Raw genomic sequence first — 18540 nt, forward strand, 5'->3', positions numbered from 1 at the left:
ATAATTTTACAAAACACTTTACTTCAATTTCTTTTTTTTTGCTTTTTTTGGAGGGCAATTGGGGTTAAGTGACTTGCCCAAGGTCACATGGCTAGGTGTGTGTGTGTGTGTGTGTGTGTGTGTTAAGTGTCTGAGGCTAGATTTGAACTCAGGTCCTCCTGACTCCAAGGCCAGTGCTCTATTCACTGTGCCACCTAGCCACCCCCCTCAATTTCTTCATTTGTAAAATGAGGATAATAGCTTCCCCATCTCCTAGGAATATTATAAGGAGTAAAAAGTGCTACACAAGATTTATAACATTTGGATGAGGAGGAGGAGGGGGAGAGTGGGTTGTTCCCTTCTCAGGGGCTGAGTCCTCAACACCATTCCATCACATGTTATCAAGATCAAGAAACACACTAAACACAAGTGTTTTTGCAACTTTTTTTTTAATATATATTTTTATAAACAGGTCACGTGATAAAATAGCACAAGAAACACTTACCAAATATAAGGTTATATCTTCCGCATATACAGGAGAATGAGGTTGTTATGTACAGTAAGAAAATGGTTTTCAGGGTTGATTTTTTTTCCTATCTCCCTTTTATTTTCCTCCTACAGTAGTTGGAAATATCACAGCTTCAGTTACTTTAATACTTTGGACCAATGAACACCTCTCCCATTCCCCTCCCTGACCCCAGGGGGCACAAAGCAGAGGAGGGGGGTTGAGAAAACTGGCTTAGAACCAAGTCAGCCCGGAGCCCCAGGCCAGATGGTCTGGCTCCGAGGGTACAGGAAAAATCTTTGGGCTGTCAAATCATTTCTCTGTTTCACTTCAACAGTCTCTCTCTCTCTCTCTCTCTTTCTCTCTCTCTCTTTCTCTCTTTTTCTCTCTGTGGGGTAAGGAGGGGGGGGGAGTAAAGCTTTAGGGATAGGTTTGTCTCTTCCAATCAGAAATAATCTCTTCACTCCCAGGATGGTGTCTGTCCCAGGATGAGGTGAGGGGGAGCGGTGTCTCCTGGGGATATCCTGTTTGGAATAGGAGGGGACCCAATTTCCCCTCCTCAGTTCTCTTGCTAGGCTGGTGCCAGCTTTCGATTCCAGAATCCAGGACTTCCAAATGGTTTAGGATCTTATGCGGCCATCATCAGAGACCATCTGGGGTGGGTGGAGTGGGGGTGGGGGGGAAGAAGTTGGGTCAGGGGTGGCCAATAAAGAAGCCCTTTTCCCCACCATGATGCTGTGGAAGATCAGAGTTGCTGGTTGGAGTTGTCCTTGGGGGCTTGTGGGGTCAGGGTCCCAGCCTGGGCAGGGTAGGGTTTAAATGATTACCAAACCCCAAAGCATGAAGACATTAAAGATTGGGTTGCAGTGCTGAAAAGAACCCATGCCTGTCCCATTGGCCCTCAGGGTAGAGAGGGCTTTGGAAGCTTGGTGGACAGAGAGAGCTTATTCCAGCACCCATAGCTATATCCGGGGAACCCAATGGAAGCCTCTTCCTAGGAGGGGAGGGGAGCACGTGGAGGAGAGAGGCATAGCTCTAAGCCCCAGTGACCAGTCCCCAGTTTGGTGGCTCCTGTCCCGGGGGCAGGGAGTGAAGAAAGGGGGAGACAATGCTCAGCACGTCTGTCTCATCTATGTGGATGAGAGATCCAGGTAAGGGGCAGGGAAGGAGCCAGATCAACAGTGAAGTGCATTGAGACCAGGAAGAGAGAGCCTTAGCTGGACAAATATCTGAACCCATCTGGGGCTACTGTACCCAATCCCAGGAATAGGCATCTATTCAGAACCATCCCTACCGACATCTTCTACTTCCAGGCCTCTTCTAGCAAAACCCAGAGGTGATCCTTAGATTTGCAGGAGTCTTTCTCCTCCAACATTCTTCCCATTTCTCTCTACCACAAGGAAGAAGATTCCAGTGGCAGAGAATGTCAATGTTTATCTGTGGTCTTGCAGTCCTGCCTCAAGTCATGGCTCTACATGCTGTACCCAGGGTGAGGGAAAGGGAATTTGGCCTGAGTCAATAGGGACTCCCTGAAATAAGGAGGATGAGCAATCAGGGTCTGAAGAGAAGACCCTGAACATCCCCCCCTACCACGTCCTCGGCTTACCCCAAACCTCACAGTGGTTATGGGACAGCAGAACCATCTGGGGTGGGAGTCAAAGTGAGACCCTTAGCTTCATTCTACACTTAATGCAGGGTCATTCAGATTGCCTGGTGGTACTATGCCTCAGTTTTCCCATGAGGGGGAACCAACACTTCTCCCCCACACTGAAGATTTAGGGAAGGTCCTCGGGTATGGGAACAGAAAAATTAAATGCCTCTGTTCTAAAGCAAAACCTAGATGAGTCCCTTCCCTGCCCCCAGCCACACATGCTGGACATGCCAAGTCCTAGGCCTTGATCTGGAAATGGGCCTAGTGGGGGACAAGGGAGCTAGAGGAAACAGCTAAATCTGAGAACAAGGAAGAAGCAGAGGAATGAAAGGAGGCAGGAAGCTAGAGGGGAAAAAATGGGAAGAAATAAGAGGTGTAGGCTTTGCTTTGAACTCTCTGGGCATTACTCTTGCCCTGGGGAACAGAGACCTAGATAAAGGATTCTCTTCAGTACCTTTTGAAACAAAGCTAGCCTTCATTAAGGGTCTATTTCCACTTGAGCTCCACCCAGGACTGGGATCCAAAGGAGTTGCTCTGGCCAGAGGTCTAGGGGAAAATGGGATAGAGCTGCCTGAGCTAGGGTGGGTGGGACAGGATTTGTGCATGGGTGAACATGATTGTGGGCAGGCGTGCAGAGCAGGGCACAGAGGGGCATGCACATATGTACCCATGTATGTGTATGTGCTCATAGTTGAGGAAGGGGAGGGGTTCCTTCTCTCTGAAGGACAGGATGAGCCTACCACTTGGGAAACAGCATTCTGGATAGAGGATAGAGAAAGTGGGTGGTCATTTCTCTTACCCCACTTCTCCCAGGGTATTATGCCTTCCCTGCTTGAGGAACTCAGAGCCTCTGTCCTAATCTATCCCCAATTTCTGCCATTTATCAACCCCTGAGGGGTCCTGGGGATAGGCTCTGTCCAGCAGCCCTCCATGACAAATGGTACCATGCCCAGCACCCGCTGGTTTAGCTGGAAGGCCTGAGGATTCAGGGTGTATGGTGTGTGTGTGTATGTATGTGTGTGTGTGTGTGTGTGTGTGTGTGTGTGTGTGGTGTGTGTTTTAGTGGATGGTTTCAAGTGGGAGAACAGTTGAAAGAGGCCCTGGATATGAGCCTCAAGGCTGCTGTCAAAACTTAGGTCTAGAGAAAATTGATGACTCGGAGCCTAGATTTTGTGTGTGTGTGTGTGTGTGTGTGTGTGTGTGTACACATGCAAACATATGTGTGGTTCAAAAGCAGGAATCTTCTTCCTGCTCTAAAGTTGTGATCCTGTAATTCTCTAGGACCACCAAGGATAGATGCTGTACTGCCACGTACTGCCACATAGGGTAGTGTCCCAAAGCTGCCTCTGTCCTACTCCAGGAATGTAGGGACAGAATTAGCTGAGAGCATTAGGAGCAGGAAAGCAGTACTAGGATGGCCAAGCTGCTCCTGAGCATCTGAGTAGCAGTGTGTGCATGTGGGAAGCAGGGCCCCAGCGTGTGTGGCTGCCCAGCCTTCTTAGCCTAGTCAAGAGGAGGGATCAATGTCCAGACCTCCCCCTATGGCTCCTTCTGCTGGCCTGGAACAGGTAGCCATCTGCCCTCCTCTTTTCCCCCTTAGCTATTCCTGGCTTGAGTTAGTTGGCAAACTGACGCAGAGGATGGTGAGGGCAGAGCAATAGTGGAGGGGGGGAAGAGCTAGGATGGGTCCATAGGACTCCTAGGTCCTGCATGGAGTATGACCCGGGTCCCTGTGACAATGAAACTGAATGGAGAAGGGAGGAAGCCGAGTGGGGCAAGAGGGGTCAAGTCCCAAGATGGATGGGGCCAAGCCTGGCCCGGCCCCTACTCTATGACCAGGCATCGGGGTAGGTGCTGGGAGAAATACTTGAAGAGCTCGGGGGTGGCTCCAGGGCAGTTGGTCAGTTCCAGCTCTTCCATTTCCTGCAACTGCACCAGGCCAGAGAGCCCCGTGGTGGTCAGCAGGGGACAGCCTGGAAGCACGAGGAGGGGCAGATGAGAGGCATGGGGCAACAAGTACCCTCTTCAGTTCCCCCACCCTAACCCAGAGCCTGGGGAAATCTAGGAGTTCAAGACTCCTGCTTGGGAGCTCTCTAAGCCTGACCCATAGGGTGTGCATCCCAAGGGCTGACCAATCCCTTGGGACACCTAAAGTTCTGGAGTAGAAGAGCGAGAGGCCCAGACCCATCTCTGGGGACGTAGGGTAGGGGTGACTTCCTTGTCTTGGCAGGGGGTGTGAGGGAGCATGCCACCTGTTCCCCCTTCCCACCAAGCTGCTCCCACAGGGTTGCAGCTCTGTCCCCCTTCTCTAGAGGAAGCCACACACCAGGAAGTATGGGCAGGGGGCAGAGAGATGGGGTAAAAAGTAGAGGGGAAGGATCTCACCTGCGAGAGAGAGGAGGCGCAAACTCCTCATGGCCAGGAGGTGTTTCAGCCCAAAGTCCTGCACCTGTGGAGCCAATGGGCCTTGATTAATATTTTCCTTCTCATATCTCCCTTCCCTCCCTGTATTTAGAAAGAGAGGAGAACCCAACCACTGATAATACCTTCCCAACACCTCCTTCTAGAAAGTTCTATACTTGGGTTAAAACAAACTGCCGTTCAATGTATTGCTCAGTTTCGTGGAACTTTTTTCTCTTCTCCCTCTTTTGTTCTCCCGTGTTACAAAGGATGGATTGTTGGGAAGGCGAAATGGAGTGATATAGGGGAAAATGTTAGTACTGTAAAAAATAAAGATCTCAATAAAAACTTGATTTTAAAAAACAAAGGGAAATCAAATATTTAAGTATTATGTGGCAGACGTGAGGCTAGGTAATACTTTATGTCAAAAAGAAGCAGAAGGAATTCTTGGTGAACTCCAAGCTCAGTGAGTAAACAATGTGACCAGGAAATCAAAAAACAGTGAGAATTTAGACTCCATTATATATGTGAAGTATATGCAAAGGGTTTGGAGCAAAACAGGTGATCTTCCTTTGTATTCTGCCTGGGTAAGACCTCCTTAGCTAGGAAAGATGCTGACAAATGAAAACATTTTCAGGAGAGGGAGAGGGGCCTGGATACCACGCTGCAGGAGCATTATTGGAAGAAAGGGGCATAGTTAGCCTAGCTAGCCTCAGCCAGGGCATGCCGGTTGTTTTCAAGTACTTAAAAGACTATACATGTGGAAGTGGGTTAACCTAACCGTGACCAGCTTAGGCTTATCCCACCTGCCACTGATCTCGGCCAACCTGGCAGAGGGCAGAGCTGGGAGCAATGGGTGGAGACATCAGGAAGCTGACTTCAGTGTGATATCATAAATAACCACAGTAGCAAGAGGAGTTCTCCAAAAGTGGAAATGAGTAGTCTCGGTAAGTACTGGACGTCTTCAAGAAGAGGGTTGAAGGATTACTTTCTGGGAATGTGATAGTAAGGATTCTGGTGCAGGTACAGGTTGGACTCTGTGACCACTGAGGTCCTTTCCAACTCAGATTTTATGCATTTGGGTGATCTGGAGAGGTCGGGGAGGTGGGGGAAGAGCTTTCTAAAGCAGAAGTTCTTAACCATTTTTGTGTCCTGGACCCCTTTGCCAGACCCCTGAAACCTATGACCCTCCTCAGAATACTGTTTTTAAATGTATAAAGTAAGTTATTTAGGATTACGGAGACCAATTGTTTTGAAATTAAAATGTATTTTTTTCCCTATCTGAGTTCATGAAATCTATCCATGAACTTCTTGGGATCTGAGGACCCCAGGGGAAAAGCTCCTGTCTAGCAATAGCATAGGTTGGGGGATAGGGATAGGAGACTACAAAAAAATCCTGGGAAAGATTTGCTCCAAGGAGGCTACCCCAATGCCTCCTATGAAATTTGTTTCTTTAAAAGACCTTTGACTCTGGATAGTCAAGTTTGGAGGTAGGCAAGGACCTCCAAGGGGACCTATCCAGGTCTCTCTTGCTCTGTACCATTGTATATGGTGGTATGGGGGAAGGGGCGCCCCTACCTGACAGCACCATCGTAGGTAGAGGCTTCGGAGTGAAGACATGGTGGACAGGTAGCTGAGCCCAGTGTCTGTGATTCGGACACACCTGTGGGACCAGACCAAAGGGGTGTCTGCCTGGGATCACGGTTAACATAGACGGCCCCTCTTTCTTCAGCCTACCTTCCCCAAGCTCATCTTTGTAGATGGGGATCCTATCACTTGAACTACATATTTCTCAATGAGTTTTGATGAACACCATGGAAATATTACATTTTTTTTTCCCTAGGAGGCAGTGCTCTAGCAAGGAAGTGTTTGGATATGTCTTCAGAGTGACAGTCACCAAAATGCAGAGGAACCCTATTCCAGGGTCTTCTGTCTCTATGTTGACAGAGGACTCCCAGGGAGGTTTGTTATCATTCCCAGTGTGATACAGTGTATGTGGAAGTCAGGAGCCACAATTCTTGGCTCTGTCCTTCATTAGCTACGTATTCCTGGATGAGTCACTTATTTGCAGTTAGCCTCAGTTTCCTCATCTATAAAATGGTGATAATACTTGTACTACATACTTCACAGGGGCTATTGATAGAAACATACTTTATAAACTTAAAAGGACATGGAAATGTATATTTAAAAAGAAATTATTCCCATTCTTTATTCAGTGCATAGATTCCTCATTACTGAATCTATTGCTTATCTTTCCCTTCAAAGACTGTCAGAAGTTTTCAGGGTCTTATTGCCACCCTCCAGGGTTTCCTCTTACTCCTGGAATGATCAGAGAGGTTGGAATGTTCAGTCTGGGATAACGGAGGCATTGAAACTCAGAAGGGGTGGACACTTTGGAATCTCTTGCTGTCCCATGCCTACCCGTGCTCATATATCTGTGCTATTCTAACCTTTTCTTTTGGCTTACACCCACACCTCCTGGGCATACCTGTCAAGCACCAGCTCCTCGAGTTTGTGCAGGTCACAAGCAATATACTCCAGGGCCATGTCAGTAATCCGGGGGCACCAGGACAGGTCAAGGCTGCGGAGCTTTCGTAGGTTCTCAGCCACAAGCTCTACCCCATCATCCGTGACTTTCGAACAGCCAGAGAGACTGAGGGAAGTCAGGTTGGGCAGGCTGTGCACCATGTTGACCACGCCATGGTTGGTGATCTCCCAGCAGGAGTGCAATCGAAGAGTGTGGGTGGTGTATCCCTGCTTGGCCGTGAAGTAGGCCAGGGCTGTGTCCGTGACGTGGTATGCTTGTAGGCTCAGCTCAGTCAGGTTGGGTAGCAACTGGGAAATTGCAGCAATGGCATCATCCGCCACATTGATGCAGTCGCTGACACTCAACGATGTGATTCGGGCATTCAGGCTAGACCACAATCCTGCCTCTGTGAAGTCGTTGCAACCAGACAGCTCCAGACGAACTACCCCTTGCATTTGCTCTAGCATTACCTGTGAGGGGGCATGGCAGGAAGCACAGTGTTAGGAAGTTCCCTAGTCTTGCCTACCATGCCAACTTCCTTTGGGCCCCCGAAACCCTTTTGACACCTTTCTTCAAAAGACTTAATGCCAATAGAACCGTAACCAGCTTAGTCGTTTAAGCCATTTTGTGCAGACTAGAGTCCCTAGACTATGTTATATCTTGGTGAAAGATGGCTAGGATCTCTAAATCCAAAGTTTGTATAAATTCTCTCTGCTTTGGCCAGGTTCTTGTCATTGTTCCTGGAAACACCTCGATTTTTGCTCTAGTCATTTGCTCAAGCCATACACACTGGATGGAATGCCCTCCCTAGCTCTCACTTTTCTTCCCCTTCTTCAAAGACCAGCTTGAGTTTTGCTTCCTCAGGGAAGCCCTTCCAAATCTCTCCAGGTGATCATTCTAAACATCTCACTGAAACCCTCACTGATGACCTATAGTGTTTGGCGTTATTATTCAACTTACTATGTGCATATGCCTTACCTCCCCACTTAGATTCTCCAAGGGTAGGGACCTTGTTTCATACTTCTTTGTATCAACCCCTTTGACTAGCTCTGCCTTGCCCCAGCATTGTACCAAGAATCTGTTAGGTGCTCAGTGAAGATCATTGTTGGATAAATGAATACTGTGATCTGCTGATGGGACCACTTAACTTTTCTGATGATACATCTTTTTCCATCTAACGGCATCAAGATTTTCATCTTCTCACTTTTTGCTCCTACCCCTATATCTTCACTTCTTTCCTCTCTTCTCTGCTGACCTTTCCTTCCTTCCTCTCTCTCCTCTACTTTTCTCCTCTTGCCTATACCCTTCTTCCTCCCCTTTGCTTTCCTTCCCCTTCTTCTTTTCCCTTTCTCCAGCAAATCAGGTCTGTAGCTGTAAGGTCTCAGAGAAAAGAATTTTTCTATTTCATTCCAAACCTCAGTTTTGTCATCTGCAAAATGAGGACTGCATTAGACAGGATGGCATAATGAGCAGAAAACTAGCCCTGACTGGAGTCAGAAAGACCTGGTCCCCCCTCTGACGGTGACATGTGTTCAAGTCACCTAACTTCTCAGTTCCCTAGGTAACTCTCTAAAATGAGAAATTTCAGAATAGTAGCAGAAGTTACCTCACTGGGAGCCCCCTATAGTTAGTAATAGGGTCTATTACCAATGAAATCATAGATCTAATTTTTTAAAAAAGGATTTGGACTAGATGATCCTTCAGGTCACAGCTCTAAATTTTTGATTCTATGAACTTCCCTAGTCTAGTGTCTATCACTTCCTATGTGGATCATTTGGTATCCCACACCTCTCCCTTTCCACTATCTGCTTCTTCTCTGAGTTCACATGTTCATCCATCTGTAGTGATTCCCTAGATCCAAAATCCCACAGCTCTGTCCATTCTCAATCCTGGCAGTGTATGTGGGGAGCAAGAAGGGTACTCTGTTCATCCAGTTTCTTTCTCTGCCCTTCTCCAGGCTTCTCTTTCTGATGCCTGATTCTCGGTCCCTCCTACTGTCCTCTGCTCCCCTCTTCCTCTCATAGGCTCTATTCCAACCCATCAGAAGGCACGGTGTGAAACCTGCCTCACCCATACACCCATAGTCCTTACCTCCAGTCCAGCATCAGTGATAGTAGAACGCTTGAGACTCATGGACTTGACACCTTTCTTTGACAGGGAATAGTTGTCAATGAATTCACAAATGTCAAGGTCCGAGACACCAACAAGGCAGAAGCCATCAAAGCCACGAGTGGCAAAACCCTGCAAGTTCACAAATTCCTTCTCCCCACCAGGAAGCACATTGTATAGCTCCTTGGCATGCAGGACTGGGGTGAGGCCCACCCAGAACTTGGGCTGGTAGAGCACCCTCCTCCAGGCTTTGCACACCTGGGCCAGCACACACTTCTCACAGGCTGAGAAGTAGCAGAAGAGGCCATTGAGGATCTTCTCATCCACAGCCAGGGGCTGCCTTTCTGTGGGAGATGCAGGAGCCTGGCCCGGGTTTTCACCAGAGGACAGTCCAGCTGGAAAGGGCTCGGAGGAGGGGCATGGCCCCCCTGCCAAGGCAGCTAAGGAAAGGGGGGACGCCAGGCTGGGCACTGGGAAGGCTGGGCTGGTGAGGGCAGGCACAGGGGGCAGCTGGCAGAGTCGGTTCTTCACAGCTGGGGTCCCTTTGGTGATGCTGGCAGAGCTGAGGCCGTTGGGCTGGCTGGCAAGCTTTACCAAGCCATTCCGGGGCAAGCATGGGGGCTTGGTGTTACCGTCGCTCTGGTTCGACATCTTCTATACTCACTCTGCAGATAGAACAGGAAATAGGGAGAGGCAGGAGTCTGATGAAGGAAGGGAGGGGGAGACGAGCTTCGTTGTAGGCCAGAGAGAGTTGGGGATACTCAACATCTGTCAGATCTAAGTGAGGTAACCTGGGCCTAACATGAGCTATTCGACACATTGGGAATACCTCTATTTTCACCCCATTTCGAGGAAAGATTAAAGTAACAAGGATTACAGAGTTTAGAGAAAAGTTGGGTAGTGATTATCCAGAAAGGACTAAATTAAAATCTCCAAGTCTCTGGAAAGCACCCAAGGGCAGGCTAATCTACAAGGAGACAGAAAGTGCTTCGGGTTCTGTGACTAATGGACTCTGAACGGTGGGACCAGAACTGTACAGAACAGATCCTTTGCAGGTCTCCCCAGAATAGGGAACCCTTCCAAAAATGAATAAGCAATGATGACTAGAGGGGAAAGAAGCCTTGGGGCCAACCATCTGGGACCCCCAGCTAGGACCATCCAGACTAAATTCATGAATCAGAAGTGTTGCAGGTACATGCTGTAAGGGGCCACCTGGGGGAGGGCAGATAGCTTTCCATAAAGTATTCCAGAGAAATCCCTGTCCCAGTTCCATCCAGATCAGTTCTGTACTTGCCATGAAGATGACCAATGGAGGTTTCAAATGAGCCATATTCCCCACCCCACCTGAGTTTTCCTTGGCATGGAGGAGGTGGATGGCTGGGGTGAGGCCCAGAAGGAAGGTATACAATAACCTGAGCTGAGCCTGGGATACGGGCTGGGAGAAGGCTTCATTTCAAAGTGAGAGCCTCTCCTGCCAAGAGAGATGCTTTACATATGCTGTTCCCTCCCCCCTCCAAGAGGAACTTTGCTTTAGTCCTATGTCTCCTGCTCCCCAAGGTATTCCACCCCCACTTAGTCCTGGTGACAGGTGGGCTATCCCAAGCCTGATGTGGTATGGGAAGAGTCCTGATCCCTGGAGACTCTGAAACTGGATACAGGAAAACTGAGAGAGGGTTCTTCCCATCTGTCCCTTCGTCTATTCCCTTTCCTGCCTCCCCACCCCCTGCCCCACCCCAGCCAGTTTTACCTCTGCCAGAAGTCTCACTCAGATTCTAAATATGAGCTCAAGATTGAGAGACAGGAATCCTGTGGCCAAGTCCAGGCCCATGCTCTAAAATTCAATGACTATAAGCTGGGTGACCAGAGCTCCAGATTCCCTTTGTTATCATTGATTTCTTATCACATGGCTCCTTCAGCCTAGCCCAGCCCTATGCCAGAGCTGGTTTCCAGGAATCTGAGACTATCCCCACAGAGGATAGTGTCTCAACTCAGACCCAGCTAAATGTCCTAACCTGGGCTGGTAAGGTAAGGATGCCAAACTCACGTGCACAGGCATTCTGTGACTACTTCCTAGGGCAAAATGCCCCCTCTTCTCTTCCCTAAGACAAATCCCCCGGGGTAACAACCCATCCTGCTCCTAGTCCCTGAATCAAGCTTCAAGAAACGGTAACCAAATCCTACTCTGAGATAATGAGCCGAAAGAAAGTCAGACTAGGAGAGGGCAACAGGCCAGAAAGGAATGTTTCTTTCCTGTACTTTTCCAAGGAGGGTAGTGACAGAAGTCCCTGGAGATTAGTTTGATATGGTAGGAAATCTGTCAGGCGCCAGAGACCACCTGGAGGCCATCTCAGTCTGGTTAAATAGACTAAAGCGCTCTTGGTAGAAACCCATCCTCTTGGTTTGAGCCTCCATTTCCCTGCCTGGGGGTGGGGGAGATGATGGACGATGAGTCAGACTAGAGCCAGACTCGGGTAACCACCTCCTTCTTTTGCCACAGCTGATCTCGCCCCCACCTTCAACTTCATCCTCAAGCTCTTGGGCACCAAAGCCAATCCAAGCTTAGTTAGCAGCCCCTGATCTCTGACTCAAACAGAGATGTGAGACAGCAGCAGCAATAGGGAGAGAATCTCTCCTGAGTGCAAATCCCTGTTTCCTTTATACCTTCTCATTGTCTCAGAGAGCATCACCCCCGTCCCCCTCCCTGGGCTAGTCACAGCTTTGAAACTATGAGTAAAACTATGTGAGCACCATGGATTAAGAATAATTTTGACCATTCTAAATATAATTTAAAAAAATAACTCTATTACATTCCTTTGAGTTTTGCTACTAATTTGCCTCCCTGCCTTCGTAGACATCACTCTTTAGTGGTTCCCCTTTGCCCATCAAATGAAAGCCAGTTAGCATTCAAAGCCCCCCACAAAGCCCCGCCCCACTTTTTCCTTATGTTGCTGCTCCTTCGTGCAATGCTGTGTCTTAACTAAACTAGTCTGCTTTTTGTTCTCTAAGCACTTTCCATACTCTACTGTCTTCAAGCTTTCGCTTGTGCTATTATCTCTACGTGGAGTGCCCTAAGGACCTATCAGTCTCTGTCTGCCCAAATTCTACCAATATCTCAAGGCCCAGCCCAAACATTTTCTTTTCCCAGAAGCCTTTTCTGGTCCCTCCAAGTGGGAGTAATCTCTCTGTCTTCTTAATTTTCATAGCATTTTATTTTATCTCTCTTAGAACATGCATTATATTCTACCTTGTATTGCAGCTATTTGTGTTTTATTCAATTCAACAAACTTTTATTAAGGGCTTACTGTGTGTGTTGTGCTTATCTCCCTAGCTAGACTAGACATTCCATGAGGACAGGGATTGTCTTTTCCTTTCCGATAGCCTTCCATGGCACTTAGCGCTGGGCCCTGTACATAAGGGTACTTACTAAATGGAGGCCAACTGATCGAAACATTCTCTTCACTCTCACAATTTCTTGGAGAGGTATGGAGGTTCTTGTTCCCTTTTGGTAATTAGGTAGCCTGAAGCCCAAAATGAGGTAAAAAAGAGTAAACCAAGAGAGGAACTATGATCAAAAACAAGTCTTCTCTTCCGTACATGGATATTAGCTAAGATGATGGGCAAAGTTTTGGCCAAAGAGCAGGTTTGGTGGGATTGAAAGACAGAACTCTGAACCTTTTTTCATTTCTGTTCCTTCCCAAACTGAGAATGCTGAAGCCCAGTTTGTAACTTATTTAGCTCTTCTATGCTTCTGTTTCTTCCTCCATAAATCCTCCCTGGCTATTGAACTCAGAGGGGGTAGTGGGGATTAGGCACTTGGTGAGCTGAGGATGAAAGGGGCTGGATAATTAGCTGGCATGATTACTGCCATGCCTGCTGTGGTCCCATAGCAAATTCCTCTCTGACTCCTACTCTGCAGAGAAGGGCTCTCCTGGCTCCCGCCTCTCATTCTGGCCTTTGATTCTCTGCCTGAGAAGTATTTGCCTAGGGATGGAGAGCTCTAATCTGCCAGTGACTCACTCCTATTGCTTAACCTTGACCAGAAGCCCAATACCCCTTTTGAGGCCACATAATCATTTTCCCAGCAACCTCTGGTGCCATCTTTGCAGAGTTAGCCTTTCAATGGGAAATAAAGAGCTGGTGATGAGAATGGCCTCAGTAACCAAGATTCTGGCCTCCTGCTGACTTTCTTGAGAATAAGAAACTTTTCCTTGGGCTCCTTAAACAGCCAGTTATATCTACAATTTAGAATGATTTTGGACCCATCCACAGAGACATGGGCATAGAAACTCTGTTCTTGGGTCAGAGGCTCTTTCAGGAGCCTGAAAATCCAGCTCAAAGCCTCTCCCCTCCAGGAAATCTTCCCAGCAGAGCACACTGGTCCCTCCCTTCTCTGACCTCAACACATATGAGCCTGTTTGACACTTGATTGTAAACTGCTATTATTCTCTAATAGTTTTTTTATGTGTGGGTGAGGCTAGTTTCCCTAAATAGGCTGTCAGTTCCTGGCTTCTCTGAGGGAAGGGGGCTGGTATTTTCTAGTTTCCCTTCTCTCCTCCAGCAGCAAGAAATACTAAATAGAATAAACCTAAAAGTCTAAAGACCTGGGTTCAAGGTTATTTTTTCACAGACTGACTGTGTGGTCTTAACTCAATCATTTCCTCAGTTTGGGCCTCGCTCTCTTCATCTGCAAAATGAGGAGTATGGACTAAATGACCTTTCAAATCCCTTCCTCCTTGGTCATTCTATTAATTCTAAAGACGCAAGAGTGATAGGTATGTACAGAATATAGAATTAAAAGGATATCCATATCCTGGTTGTAATCATTAAATTGCTACAGTGTTTCCCTGAGTCCCACCCCTCACCCACTTAGCTGTGGGCATAGTTCCACTTTTTTGGTATATACTGTGTCAACAGGTAGCAGTTGAGATCTGAGCATCTGTAAGCACTTTATAAATCTTTACAAACTGTTTGGGAAGTAAATGGGAGGACACATATAGCAGGAATAGAAGATTATGGACAGGAAAGAAGCTCATGCTAGAGAGCACAGAAAATTTAAAACTCGAAGCCTGGACTTTCTCTTCCTCTACAACCACCTACCACCTGCCATCCCAAATCTTTTTTTTTTCAATAACTTGGAGGTAACTAGAAACCCTGCCACATCTAGGAATGTGAAACTGGCTAAAAATTTCAGCTTTGCACTTCAGTACTAGGAAGACTCTTTATAGGAATGCCATAGCTGTTTCCTTCCTTCTCCCCTCTTTCCTTATGTCTCAAAGGAGTTGGACATAGTCCAGGACTATACAAAGGGTGAGATCCTTGCTCTCTTAACCCTTTTCCCAAATGACAACCTCTGGGTTCTTTGTGACCAGTGAATCACCTGTAATGGGTTTTTTGAAGAAAAAAAAGTAGGTACTACCATACTTTTGGCCACTTTGAATGTTTCCTTCCTACTTGCATGAAGCTCATTAAAAGAGGTGATCTGTTACAGGGAAGAGAGTCTAGGACTAGCAGCCAGAACTGGGTTTCAGTCTTGGCTCTGCCACTCATTAACCTTACAACTTAGGGTAAACTACTTCTCCCTTTAGGGCCTCAGTTTCCTCATCTGTAAAATTGTAGGGGAATAATACTTGCATTATGGACTCCTCCAGAATTTAACACTATTGACCACCCTTTTCTCCTGAATCCTCTCTTCTGAGTTTTTATGTGCTATTCTCTTGAGCAGTTCTCTCTCTACTCATTTGACCACTACTTCCTAGTTTCATTTGCTGGATCATCCTTATTTGTGTCTTGTCCCTAAATGTTAATGTATTCCAAAGCTCTGTTCTAGGCCCCTCCTCAGTGACTTCATTAGGTCCCACAGATCAACTCCATGTGAATCCTAGACCTATATATTCAGCCCTAGTTTCTCTCCTAAGCTCTATTCCTACACCATCAGATGCCTATTAGACATTTTGAACTGTATATCCTATAGGCTTCTCAAACTTAACATATCCATAACAGAACTTATTATTTTTTCCCCAAAACCCATCCCTCCTCTGAACTTCTATATTTCTGTCAAATATGTCACCATCCTTCTATTCACCACAGATTCAAAATATATAGTGTCATTCTCAATTCCTCATTCTCACTTACCCCATGTAGCCAAATCTGTGGAGGAAGTTCCCACACAATAACCAAATTCCTGGATGTTTTGAACCATATATCCTGCAGACATGTCAAGATCAACATGTCTAAAACATAGCTCATTCTGTTTCCTCCCAAACCAACCCTCCTCTGAACATCCCCATTTCTATCAAAGATGCAATTGTCCTTCCGGTCACCCAGCTTTGAAAAATCATTGTCGTCTTTAGCTCCTCATACTTCTTCATCTGCGCATATGCAATCTGTAGCTAACTCTTGCTGTTTCTACCTTCATACCCCCACAACTTTTCTAGCAATGCTAGCATCCCACCATATGGCTACTACTCTAGTTCAGGCTCTTATCACCTCTCTCCTGGACAGTGGAACACACTAATCTCTAACGGATCTCCATTCTTCATGTCTTGCTACAATTTCCACGTCCACTTAGCTAAGAGTGATTTTTCTAAGGTTAAGATCTGAACATATCACTCCCCTACTCAAACTCCAGTGGCTTTATATTACCTCTATAATCAAACATAAACTACTCTTTTGTTACTTAAAATCCTTCACAAACTGGCCCCAAAATATATTTTCTGGTCCTATTAAACACTAAGTTTTTTCTGGTCTCAAAAGGTCAAATTGGCTTTTTTACTCTTCTTCACATGACACTCCATCTCCCATCTCCACACCTTTGTATTGGCTGTCTCCCATGCCTGGAACATTCTCTTTTCACTTTTTTTTTGCTGTATGGAGGGGGGAGGGCAGGGAAATTGGGGTTAAGTGACTTGTCCAAGGTTACACAGCTAGTAATTGTTAAGTGTCTGAGGCCAGATTTGAATTCAGGTCCTTCTGACTCCAGGGTCAGTGCTCTATTCACTGTGCTACCTAGCTGCCCTCTCCTCACTTCTGCCTCTTAAAAATCCCTAGCATCTTTCAATATTCAGCTTAATTGGCACCCTCTACAGGAGATATTTCCTGATCAACCCAGCTACTAATGCCCTCAATAAATTTTAATCTATTTTGCATATATTCATGCATGTATATATTGCATCTCATACTGATATATGTGTGTATATATAAAATTGTCTATATAAGTATACATATGTACACATATATATGTATGTGTGTATACATATATGCATAAGTGTATACATATATATGAAATTAAGGGCAGGCAGTATTTTACTTTTGTCTTTGTAACCCAGCATGAAGCATTTTGCTGGCATATAGCAGGCACTTAATAAATGCTTGGTGATTGACTGATATGGACAACAAAGGGTTGTTATGAGAAAAACATTTAGTAAACCATAAAGTAATATAGATATGTGAGTTAACATTATCACTATTATTTGAGAAAGGCATAATGACATGATAGAGGGAGTGCTGAACTTAAAAGTTGATACAAGGGGCGGCTAGGTGGTGCAGTGAGTAGAGCACCAGACCTGAAGTCAGGAGGACCTGGGTTTGGATCTGGCCTCAGACACCTGACACACACAAACACACACAAAAAAACTAGTCGTGTGACCTTGGGCAAGTCACTTAACCCCAATTGCCCTACCCTCCCCCCTCCAAAAAGCAAAAAAAAAAAGAATATAAAAAGTTGGTACAATCTGAGTTAAAATCCTGTCTTGAGCACAGGTACTATGTCACCATGGGCCCACTCATGCTCTCTAAGTCTCAGGAAACCAGGATTACACATTATAGGTGGATTTCAACCTGAAAATTTATGGAGGGAGTTCCCACACTAGAACAAAATTATTGGGTTTTGACATGTTGATGTATTATTTAATGATGCCTAATAACAATCTACTAGATAGAGCACTAAATTGAAGACTTGGGTTCAAATTAGGCTTTGTCACTTGTGAGTCAGATGAACTCAGCTCTTTCATCTATAAAATGAAGGGAGTAAATTGAATTACCTCTAGATTCCCTTCCAAATCTAATATTCTATGATTTTATGAATTACTTTTTAATATCTTTATAAGTTCATTTAACAGTTCCACCAATGTCTGATTAGATGAAGATAGTAGTAAACATGCAGTCAGTAAACACGTGTGCAATCGGGATTTCAGTTCTCAGAAGTGTAGCACGCTAAAAAGAGCACTAGATTTAGAGTCAGTATTCAAATTCTAGCTCTAAAGCTTACTAGCTCTGTGACCAAGAGAAAGTTACTTACCCTCTCTGAATCTCATCTCTAACTGTAAAATAGGGATAATCATATTTGCAAATATTATTAGAATTACCTGCAAATTATTATTAGGGAAAGAAGTGAAATAATAATATTTGCAAATATTATTAGGATTATTTCCAAATTGTTATTAGGGAAAGAAGTGAAATGATGCCCCAGGGCTATCTCCCAGAGGCCAAATTGAGATTCTTTCAGCAATATCTAGAAAGCCATAGATTCAGACTTTTTTTTCTTGGAATATTTATATACTGTTTTATCTTTCCCAAATTGGCCATTTCTTATCATAGAGAAAGTGAAGACAGGCAATATGTTACAGTAGAATCAGTGCTGGATTTGGAGACAACAGGTCCCATGTTCAAATACTGGTTCCTTCACTTACTACCTGTATGATCTTGGGCAAATGACAGCCTCTTCGGGTCTTAGTTTTCTCATCTTTGAAGAGAGGACTTTAGACTAGATTGCATCTAAAGGACTTCATAATAGTAACTTTATGATCCTATGACCTCAGGGTTGGTATTAGTCAAATGTCCAGATATAATAGCATCTCAAGACAATAGTCTTATAGAAGAATTTCCTAAATATGGGAAGGGCTTGTGTGTCTACAAGTGAGCAGGTATATTTGCCAGAATCTCTGACTCCTCCTCTACAACTGTGTGCCCTATTAAATTTTTCATCACCCTTCTCAAACCCCTATATCAGTCCTCTTTACTAAAAATACTGTCCTTAGTCTTTCATATTCATAGATCTTGCTATGTCTTCCCAATCTACTATTACTTTCCTCTACCCTTGGACTTCTCTGGGTTCCCAAATGTCCACTGCCAAGCCTGTTCACCATGCCTGAGAGCCAGCATGTTTATAGCACCATGGACAGCAACCCAGGGACAGTGGCGCATGGAGGCCACAGGGCCTGGGGCCAGCACCTTGGAGAGCATCCCAGAGAGGGGCAGCGGGAGCCACAAGACCAAAACAATTTGAAATTCAATCTCAGCAGGGAAAGGACTCTAGGAGTAGAGGTAAAGCAGTTCAGTTGGAACTTGGGAGGTGAAGGTAATAACAGCCCA

The 18540-nt window shown here is 45.8% G+C and overlaps 1 protein-coding gene across 1 annotated transcript in view; it reads right to left on the minus strand.

Moving 5' to 3' along the window:
- Positions 1-413: 413 nt before the first annotated feature.
- FBXL16 (F-box and leucine rich repeat protein 16) overlaps positions 414-18540 on the minus strand; it is a 28037-nt gene continuing 9910 nt past the window's right edge. The window contains exons 2-6 of the mRNA XM_069108209.1: positions 9154-9836; positions 7024-7532; positions 6114-6198; positions 4521-4584; positions 414-4108 (exon numbers count right to left, since the gene is read on the minus strand). Of these exons, the coding sequence (XP_068964310.1) occupies positions 3960-4108; positions 4521-4584; positions 6114-6198; positions 7024-7532; positions 9154-9822 (1476 nt within the window). The 5' untranslated portion in view covers positions 9823-9836 and the 3' untranslated portion in view covers positions 414-3959. The remainder of the gene's footprint in view (positions 4109-4520; positions 4585-6113; positions 6199-7023; positions 7533-9153; positions 9837-18540) is intronic.

The sequence above is a fragment of the Petaurus breviceps genome, unplaced genomic scaffold (assembly GCF_028583685.1).
Source record: "Petaurus breviceps papuanus isolate PSGF00001 unplaced genomic scaffold, PetGlider_PUasm1.0 138, whole genome shotgun sequence".
Taxonomy (NCBI): domain Eukaryota; kingdom Metazoa; phylum Chordata; class Mammalia; order Diprotodontia; family Petauridae; genus Petaurus; species Petaurus breviceps.